A 10,516-nucleotide genomic window follows, 5' to 3' on the forward strand; every position below is an offset into this window, starting at 1 on the left:
TTTACTTGAATACTAGCAAATTAATTCCTGTAGGAGGTGCTGTCGATTTACAAATGGCCAGAAAAGATCAGGTTACCAGGTTAGGACTTGTTTATTTATCCAAATGTGTCTGTATGATCAATTAGTCATAATTTCCTTTAATAAGTGTGCCAAAATAGGTAGAGGCTGCCGCAGTAAAGCAATAGGTCTGCTTACCTTGCCCTGTGAGATGAAGATCTTGTTGCGAATCAGATTGTAATCTGAAGAGAGCTTTCTTGAAGTGACAGCCTTGGCTCGACCTTTCTTCCCCAAGGCAGTTTGCTGCTACAGCATCAGATCGGCCCACGCTGCTGGGAGGGCGGGTTCCTCGCAGAGCCCTTAACTAGGGGCCTTTTAGAGTATCAAGGACACTAGACTGGGGATCGCTCCTGCCCCATCTCCCTCTGGCCCTTCTTACCTGCCATGCCTGGGCCAGTGACTGGCGGGTGTGAGGCCGCCCCCACGCTGACCAGGGAGGGAGCACGCTCACTACCTGTGAGCTACAGCCCGGGAGAATGGCAAGAAATCTTGGGGTTTGGGGGTAAAAAGCTTTGCCACCTTGTCATTGCTGCCGGAGAGATAGCATGGAAGTAAGGCTTTCGGTTCGAATCCCGGCGTCCCATATGGTCCCCTGTGCCTGCCAGGGGCAATTTCTGAGCATGGAGCCAGGAATAACCCCTGAGCACTGCCGGGTGTGACCCAAAAACCACACAAAAAGGGGGGGGGGCATGCCGCATACCATAGCTGTGGGACTTAAAAGGCCCAAAGGGAGAGACTAATTTTCTGAGCTGTCAGCTGAGAAGAGGACTCCTAAGCTTGGGGCAATATGATCCAGGGCAACTGGGCGCTGGAGGCGAGGCTCCTAGAGCCTGCTTCCAGCTGCCCGAAAAGGTGGGCAGCTATTCCTCACTTTCCCCCTATGGCCTTTTGATTTAACTCCCCCCCCCCCCCCGTCAAGGTGCTGCACTAATGTGAGGGTGCGGGGCCACACGCTGGGATCTGCTAATGGGGCGACGTTTACATTAGGCCCTAGACTGCTCCAAGAATCCCATTTCCCTCGCCTGGGAAAAGTCATGCCTCGGGCTCTGCCTTCCCAAAGTGGGGGTGCTGGAGTAGAGCTGGGGGCCGATTACACCAGGGAGTGCCAAGGGCCTAGAGCCTTGGGGAGTATGATGGAGAGAAACGGGGACTGCCCGTCCTCAGAAGCCATGCTTCCTCCTGTAAGCTCTGGGACCTGGAAAACCCCCAGAACAAATGCAAGGATGCGAAGACGACAGGGCACGCGCTGCCTCGATAATGTCACGAAGTGTCACGGGGAAAGAATCCAGGTCCCCTCACAGCCTTGGGATCCCGCGTCCCCGCGCGCTCCACGGCTGACTCCGAGGGACCCAGTAGGGGTGTCCAGATCCCCGATCCCTCGCCGCCCACGCTGCCCGCCGCCTGAGCTCGCTGTCTCGAGAGCACGGGGCGCGGGGCACGCCTCCAAGAGTCGGGAGCGAGTCGAGGTGCCACAGGTGCGGAGGGCGCCTAGGGCAGGACGCCTAGGGCAGGAGTCTCCGCTGCCCGGCCCCACGTGAAAATGCCACCTCGCCGCAGGCAGAAGATGGTCGGCAGGGAGACAGACACTCGTTCCCGGGGCATCTTGTTCCTCAGTACCAACAAGTCTCCCAAACAATACTCAATCCGCGGGGTGCGTTTCCAAAGGAAGATGCGCGCGCTGGTCTTGAAAGACTTTTCGCAACTTGCACGCTTTTCTTTGCTGGGTCCCTGGAAACAGGTCCCGGAGGAGTGTCCCCACGGACACTCGCAAGCCTCCCGAACAGGAATGTCAACCCCACAGAAGTACTTGCACCACTGGCATCCAGAGTAGACACGTTTGGATGTATTTCCCTTGTACATATTTCTATAAACCCCAGCGTCTGGGAAGGGAGGGGGCTAAATAACACCGAACGGTTAAAATTACGGAGAAGGGATAATAACTGATTACTAATTTGAAAGTAAATAAACAGGTGACTTTTCCAGATCAAATTCCTCCTTGGATAGTTACAATAAATATCTCTGAAGGAAGCTCTCTATTTATGTTGTCATTGATTAATTCTTCACTACCTCATTTGATTTCGATTTAGAACGATTTGATTCTAATTTAATTAGCATGTAATTTGGATGTACATAATTACTGTAATTATGACATTCAGGTAAGGCAGCTTTAGGCTGAAAGGCAATTTCAAAATTTCGAGCAACCTACTTTGTACTGCGAAATGGACAAGGACTTTGCGCCCTGCTATCCAAGTAGCAATTAGCACATCTTTGAAATAGGCAGTGCGGCGGGGTTTGTATTAAAACAGCAAATACAAACCCAGCCGAGTTCCCCGCTATCAAGGTAGCTGCGAGTTCCCAGAAACGCACGACAGAGGCTGGAACGCGGGGAGTCCCGAACCCTGGCGCCTTGGCCAGCTCCCACCGCTGCGGGCCACGGCGCCTCCAACCGCGACGCGCACAGGACTTGGAGATAGATGTTCGCTTTTCCGAGGAAAAATACTGCAAACACACGGGGGTGGGGGGGGGTGCGGGGGTGCAAGAGCGGAGGGGGCGAAGCCACAACAAGGCGTCTGAGGATAGGGCTGGGCTGGGGTAGTGGACTAAGAAGAGGAGTGGAAAGAGGCGGCTTGGGGAGGGAAAGACTTCGAGAGGAGAGAAAATTGGTCAACGCCTCCAACTGTTATCCGATTTTAGATTTGGGTTTCAAAAGGAAAAGCTGGGGACAAAAGGGGTCGATTGGCTCCGGACGTGAATGCTGAACCTTCGGGAGGGGTTGAGGCGTGGATTGGGTGGGAAGGGGGGCGTTGAACTGCCCCCCCTTGACCCTGAGCGCCCCCGCCTGTCCCAGCCTGCCCAGCAGACTCGAGGCCTGGCCTTGGCCTGGGAAAAGGCGTCGGGCCAGAGGCCGCTTGGGTCAGCTCTGGGTCTGCCTGACTACAGCTGCGGGTCCCTCATTTTCCACCACCTTCTAGAGGCAGATCTGGCCGCCTGCTTTAATCAACTCGGTTCTGATCGGACTCGGATCATCCGCACGGTTTTTGCGGGCCACAAGCCCCTCGGATCTTTGGGCGAAGAGATCAGGGGCGTGGGGGGGGGGGGGAGATGTGGCTGTGCCCGATGGGATCACCTCCCCGGGGACCCGCAACGCCACCGGACCGTTCCTAGCAAGAACTCCGCCTCCATAGACCTTGAAGTTGCTCCTTGAAAGGCATCTCAGATGCAACTGTTCTAAGACTAAGGCCAAGCAGTGCATTAATTTATCTGTTTTAGTTGGGTTTTCAGTTATCCCCTTTCCAAATACGAACTCCTTCCCTTGGTGCAGTAATGCTAAAAGGCGTCCCACCTCCAGGAGCGGGACTCGTGTCCCCCCACACCCCAGTGGCCTAGGAAGACAGAAACCCGCTTTTCTTTACAAGATACTCTGGGTTCAGGCAGCCCCAGGCAAACACTGTTCTTCGGAGCTAATAGCCTCGAGTAGAGAGGACAGCGCGGCTTTCCCCGCCCGGAGCGCTAGATGGCGCCCGCGAGCCGCACTTCCCAAGCTCCTCTTACTTAAAGGGAATCAAGAGCGACTGTCAAACATAAAAGCAAATCAGAGTTTTCAGTTTTTTTAATGTGTTAAGAATGTTATTCCTTAAGAAAATTTGTAGCTAAATTATTCTCACTTAAAATAAACACTTAGTATACCAATTACACAAATGGGCGGGATTTATGTGAGATTTACTTCATCTGCATTTTTGTAGTGGGAGAGAGAGCCTTGGTGAATACAGATAATAGATGCAAATAAGATTAGAGTTAAAATAAATAAAGTTTCCATCTGAATAAAAAGAAATTCAATTTTACACGACTTAGAAGGCTCTGACGGAATGTCCAGACACGCCATTCAGGTGCACATGCGAATCTTAACAAAATAATGTTTTTCCTGGGGGGAAGGGAGATCTTTTTCTTTCCTTTTCTGCCATTACCCCCCCCCCTTTTTTTTTCTCTCCTCCCCTCTTCATCAGGTAGGATCCAAGTCCTTCCCAGGAAGGGGTATGGCTAGCAAGTGGAACGAGGAAAAGAAGCACCCAGGGAAGGTGTGGGTGGGGGCTGAAGCGTTGGGCCGAGGAACTCTCGGTCTTGGTAGCTCAACTGCGCATGAAGCTGGTGAAATGCGGGCAGAGAAACCGTCTGAAACGAAATCGCTTGTCCCCTCACCCGCGACCTAATCAGTTGCACCCGGGCCCCACCAACAACCAACAACCACTCCAGCCTGCAGGCCCCGGCCTGGGTTTGTGCCTGCAAACCCATCCCAGGCCCTGTCGACCCGAGAGGCCCAGGTCGCCCTGCCCCCGGGGTCGCCTTGGGGAGACGGGTCAGGTGGAGGCCGAGCTCAGTCCGAGCTGGGGAATTCTAACCTCGTAACACAACCCCCTACAACAGTCCGCCACCTCCTGGGATCTAGGTCTTCCCGGGAAATCCACCGGCTGGGGAGCTGCCAGCCCCGTGGGTGTGAGCTCCGGAGCCCTGGGGGTTTGGAGCCCGAGCGCCGAGGTCTCCCCGCAGCAGGCAGCAACCCCGGCCACCGGCCGCTGGGGCGGGCAGCGCGGTGATGGACGTCTGCTGACCCGCGGGGCAGGCCAGGCGCGCAGAGGCCTTGATCACTGGGCTGCGGAGGGAGCCGCGCGGCGGGCCGGACCTGGGCAGGAGGGCCCTTTGATCTGCCTTTATTATCCGCGAGAAACAAAGCTGCCGGGAACAGACGCCGGGGCGCCCTCCTGCCCCCCCCCCCCCGGAACCCTCACCGCACCCTCACCTCCACGCCACGGCCCCTCGGCTGCCCAAGGCGCCTGGCACCCGCCCCGAGCCTCGTGCCCAAGCTCCCGAGTGAAGGCTCCCCTGCCGGCTTCTCCCCGAGACCCCGACCTCCGCCACCAGGCGTTGCGGGGGGTCGGCTGAGAGATTGGGGGTTCGTGCATTTGGAATCCAGAGGGAAAAGGGCCCAAAGCAAAAGGGAAACTCGTGGAGTGAGAGCGAGGCCGCGGGGGTGGCGGGTGGCAGAAGAGAGAAGAAGCCACTGGATCCCACGCAGCCAACGCGCCTCCGGGGACCTTCCGAGCTCAGGTTTTATCGCTCCTTCGCCACTTGGCTATTCAGAACAGAGTTTGCGAGAAAAACCTTTTGGAGGTCGTTACTAACAATTGCTCTCATAATGATTTTTCTTTCTTAAAAATCAAAACCTTCATTTAAGTTCCCAAGATCAACCCCACAAAATTTTTTTTTTCCTTTCTCCTTACCGGGTCTGGCTTGGCTTTTATTTCTTATTGTGTAGGGAGCCTTTAAGAAATATTTTTATTCTGTAAACACTATATTTTCTAAAGTAACTTTTTTTATATACAAATTGCGAAATTATCTCATTTACCCATTTTCTTTTCGTCTCTCTCTTTTTCCTTTCTCCCTCTCTTTTAAACTGGGCTGTTAAGTTGGTGGTCAGAAGACAAAGAGAGTGAAAATAATTTTCATTTCAATAATTGCCTTCTGGTCAATTTAACTGTGCCTTATTTTGAAAGAGACTGTCTAAATGAGATTCCTGTCCCAAAAGTGTTCCCAGGCCTGATCCCAGCCTTTAATTATTCCCGAGTTTTTTTTCTTCAGAATAAGACGCCGCACTGAGTAATCACAAAGAAGTCAGAGAGCATCCTTGAACCTTTTCACAAGCAGCGCCACTGATATTCAAATAACCTGCGAGGGCCATTTGACGGCGCGGGACCTAGGCATTTCCAATTCACTATTTGCATAGATCAGCCGTCTTTCAAAAGGAAGGGAGCAGTTGTCTTCCATAACATTAAAAAGCCTAGTTATCGAATCAAGTGCTTAGTTTGGGGGCTTTTAAAACGTTTACATTTTATCTCAGGTTGCCCTTTACCGTTTGACATGCAAATTTGGTGCAGTTAATTTAGACAATTAAAAAGATCTTCAAGGGAGCTTTGTCACGGAGAATATTTGGAGTTTTCCCTGTGGACCAGCTGAGATAAAGTTGGCCAGAACAAATGATGTCTAGGAGATTAATTAGATATTTGATAAGACATGAATCCCTAATAAGGGGATACAAGGCACAGGGGGCTGTTGGGTGCTCTAAGTCAAAATTAATAACATTTAACAAGATTTTCATTTAGGCATGAAATGTCTTTTCCAGGGTATTGACTCTAGCGATTTATTCCCCTGAGACACCTCCCAACCTAGAGGGTCTAGGGAACTAAAAAGACTGCCTTTAAAACGCGTTTCTGTTCACGGATAGTTTTTAACTCGCTTTTTAAAAAATAAACACACTCTGGAGCTTTTTGTCTGACCCCTCCTGAAGATATCTTTACCTCCCCTGGATATAGCTTCCAAGGATATAGCCTATTTCTTCCCCTCCAAGGCGTCCCAGAGTTTTAAAATGTCACCTTTTGAGAGCTCTTCCATTAAGCAAAACAACTACACGTTCTTATAACCCGATTTAATTTACACTGTTGATATACAAATAAATATTTTAACTTCTCAAAAACGTATATGCATTATGGCTTTTATAACTCACATAACCTTACATTACCTAAAGCTAACATTAAGGGAAAATTTTCCCCAACAAAAAAGTCAACCCACAAAAAGGTTATTGAGGGGGGAATAGGACTTATTAAAAAAAAAAAAGAAATGTATTGTTCAGAGTCCTTTAATAATACCAAAATGAAAATATGACGTCAAGATTTTCTTCATACAGATAAACGCATTTAATTTCTTTAAATGACCTTAACTTACGTGTTTGTGAGTGAAATGATAACTCAACATTTTAAATATCTTTTACATATATACTGATTTTCACAAAGTGCATCAGAAAATTAAAAAAAAAAACTCCCTGAATTTCAGGAATTCACCAAAAAAAGAACCTCTATTAGAATGAACATTTACAAGAAAATAAGAGAACACAATCTTTGAACCCTATTTATACAGATGTTATGAAATACAGAGAAACTGCCACTAGACTTCCAGTTTAATTTCTCACCTTAAGCCTTTTTTTTTTATTATTTTGATGCTTCCTTTTTTAGGGGAAAAAAAGTCTCATTGTAAGTAGATATCAAGCAGGACTTGGAGCGTTTTATATATAATATAATCCACACAAAGGGTCTGTTTTCATAGGTCCTGTTTCCAAGTGTTCTGACAGTCCTTTGCAGGGTTTGGTGGCTTCAATTTTGAGAAAAGGAAGAGAAGGGTTGGGGGCCGGGCAGAAGGGCGCCTTTTTGTGTATTGCTCATAGCTCGAGAAGTTTGTGCGAGTGGTGCGTGTGTGCGCGTGTGTGTGCGTGTGTGCGCTCGCGGGTGTGCGTGCTTTCGGTTGGTGGTGGATCTCCGGGATATGTCTGTGAGTTCAAGGTTTTGAAAGTGGGGGGGGGGGGTTGTCTCGAGGATGGTTCGTTCGCTTTTGTTCCTGGACCACGGTTGTCATCTGGACTCGCGCGGCCCAGGGGAAGGACCTGGCGTGGCCCGCGCGCCACGGCGCGGTCACCCGGGTTCTGCTCGACCTGGCATCGGCTGGAGGGAGGGACATCCCTGGAGCCCCCGCCCGTCGGCCCCTGGACTGCTCGCCCTGTGCACCGCTCGCTCTCGCAGTCTGTACTTGCTCGTCGGCTCGCTCTCGCCTCGCGCCCGTCCTCTTAAGAGTCGTTGGGGCCTGATGCGGCCTCCTTGCCTCCTGCCGAGGCCGCCGCCGCCGCAGCCGCCGCCGCCGCAGCCGCCGCAGCAGCCGCCGCCGCCGCCCGGGCCGCACTGACGCCGGAGTCGTGCAGAATGAGATCGGGGGACTCGGAACGGGGCGTCTCCAGGTTGCTGGCGTCCGTGTCACTGTCGCTGCCCTTTTTGCCCCCGCCGCCCCCGTTGTGCGTCTTAATGTGTTTGCTCAGGTGGTCGCTGCGCATGAAGCGCTTGTTGCACACCGGACAGGCGAAGCGCTTCTCGCCCGTGTGGGTCCGCAGGTGCCGCTGCAGCTCGTCGGAGCGGGTGAAGCGCTTGCCGCAGAAGAGCCAGTTGCACACGAAGGGCCGCTCGCCCGTGTGCCAGCGCAGGTGCGCCTTCAGGTGCGACGTCTTGCCGTACACCTTGCCGCAGCCCGGGATGTGGCAGCTGTGCAGGCCCTTGCGCCGCAGGCTCGCCCCGGCCGGGCCCAGCCGCTCGGCCTCCTGGCAGTTGGGGCAGTCGCAGGTGGCGCGGCCCGAGTAGCGGCGGGCCGAGCGCGCCGAGCTCCCCCCGGCGGCGGCGGCCGCGGCGCCCGAGATCATGGCACTGGCGGCCGCGGCCGCGACGGCCGCGCTCGAGTCCGAGTAGGAGGGCAGCACGGGCTTGAAGCCGTCCTGGGCCAGCAGGTGCTGGCTGGTGGAGAGTAAGTGCGAGGCGGCGGCGGCCGAGGAGCCCAGGCCCGTCGAGCTGAAGGCCGAGTGCGTGAGCGAGCTGAAGTCGGGGTTGTAGGTGCCGAGCTGCGAGTGCAGCGAGGCCTGGGGGGCGCCCGAGTGCAGCGAGCTCTGCAGGCCCCCCGCGGGGTTCTGCACCTCCAGCCACGACCCCGGGCTGCTGTGCACGTCCCACCACGACGACGCCGCGCCGTTGGTCACCTCGCCCGCCGCCAGCGTGGAGTGGAAGCCCGACTTGTACCACGACTCGTACGGGTGCGCCATGCCCACGCGCGGGTACAGCCCGTCGGCCGCCGTCGTGTGCACCTTGGAGATGAAGGCCGACTGGCCGCCCGCCTCTTGGGGGGACACGCCGGCCGCCGCCGCCGCCGCCGCGGCCGAGTTGGAGAAGAGGCCGCCGTAGTCGCTGCTGAAGGCGGACGACGTGGGCGACGTGGAGGCCAGGCAGAAGGCGCTGTTGGCGGCGCCCGAGCTGCCCGCCAGGCCGCCCGAGCCGCGGCCGCCCGTGGCCACGGCGAAGCCCGACAGGCTGGAGCCGAGGTTGCAGCTGGACGACGAGCGCTTCCAGGGGTGGAAGCCGCCCTTGGCGAAGGCGCTCGACTCCGGCAGCGTGGTCAGCGGGCTCGTGTTGCCGATCTTGTTGCAGGTCGCCGCCAGCATGGCCAACGGGGTCGTTCCGAAGCGCGGCTCTTCCTAGAGGGGGCGAGGGGAGGAGAAGGGAGCGAACGGGGCAGGGAGAAGCGGGGTGGGGTGGGGCGGAGGGGAGACACAAAGTGCACCCGTGAGCAGCCTCGTCCCCCCGCGGCTGGACCCGAAGTGGGGAGACGTTGGGTTCCGCGGCTCCCTCTGGAGCTCTGCGCCTCTGCTCTCGCGCGGGACAGAGGCGACCACCCGGGCGAGGGGGGACGGGGCAAGAGGGAAAGGGAAAGTTGTTTCTTCGGTGGGGCTACGAGTCGGAGATGGTCTCGGTTCGCCCCGCTTTCCCCCCTATCCGGAGCCAGAGTTTGGGGCTTCTCGCCTTCAGCTCGCTGGAAGCCCGCTGGCGTTCGCTAGAGCCCCCAAATGGCCCTTCCGGAGGAGACGCGGAGGTAAACACGCCGACAACAAACACTGGGGGAGGGAGGGAGGAGGTGGCCGAAAAGAGCGATCGGGGGCGGGGGTGGAGGAAAGTTGGGGCACTCCTTTCGAGGGTGGCTACCGATAGACTCGGGTCTTTTTTTTTTTTCCCCCACTAGAAATCGTTTGAAGGTTTGCACACACAGGAAACGATTCCGAAAAAAAACAAAACACAAAACAATCCTAGATGAAGGGACCCCAGCGAATGGATTTCAAAGTCACGGCTGAGAAGCCGCAGAAGTGTAAATGTTTGTTACACGACTACACGGGCTGCAAAAAATTAAAAAAATATAAAATAAAAATGGCTAAGGCTGTTTTCTGGAAACACCACCAATCGCTTAATTGCAACAATCCCCGAAGCAAGGGGGGGAGGGTGTGGGGTATAAATCACAGGGTGGTAGGGGAAGGGGAAGAAACCTCTACGCTTTCATTAAAGCTAATTTTTAAAAAAGAGACTTGTTTAAGAAATCCTTGTCTCACAAAGGCCACCCCGACATTATCCTTCTCTACCTTGGAAAAGAAGCGGTCCTGGGAATGTGCAAAGTACCCCCAAGAAGCTGAAGCTGCAATCCGCAGCAACAGTTTTCTTCGGAGCCACGGTCCCGCCAGAAGCCAGAAGGAAGAAAATCACTGCAGTTAAAGCCAGCAGAGGCGATCGGCGCGCTTCCGACTTACCCCGAGGATAGACGTGGCCATAGCAGGTCCCTTGGGCTGCGCGGCGAGGCCGGGAGTGAGCTGAGAGCCTGGCGGCTGCTCGCGAAAACTGCTCGGGTCCCGCGCGGCTCCCGCGTCCCCCCGCGCTCGCGCCGAGCGGACTCCGGGCTCCCGCCGGCTAAACTCAGCCTAAGTGCGGGGAGCGCCCGCTTTGAAGTGCCGCTGGCGGAGCCTCTCGCCCAATGAGGACGCAGGCAGAGCAGACGGGTGCTA

At 54.8% G+C, this 10,516-nt stretch overlaps 1 protein-coding gene across 1 annotated transcript; it reads right to left on the bottom strand.

Moving 5' to 3' along the window:
• Positions 1-7,723: 7,723 nt before the first annotated feature.
• On the bottom strand, positions 7,724-10,285 carry SP9 (Sp9 transcription factor). The gene is made up of 2 exons (XM_049773439.1): positions 10,265-10,285; positions 7,724-9,166 (listed from the first exon to the last, which is right to left on the bottom strand). Exons 1-2 carry the CDS (start codon positions 10,283-10,285, stop codon positions 7,724-7,726), a joined length of 1,464 nt encoding a protein of 487 aa, XP_049629396.1.
• Positions 10,286-10,516: the final 231 nt, after the last annotated feature.

The sequence above is a fragment of the Suncus etruscus genome, chromosome 5 (assembly GCF_024139225.1).
Source record: "Suncus etruscus isolate mSunEtr1 chromosome 5, mSunEtr1.pri.cur, whole genome shotgun sequence".
NCBI classification, from domain to species: Eukaryota; Metazoa; Chordata; class Mammalia; order Eulipotyphla; family Soricidae; genus Suncus; species Suncus etruscus.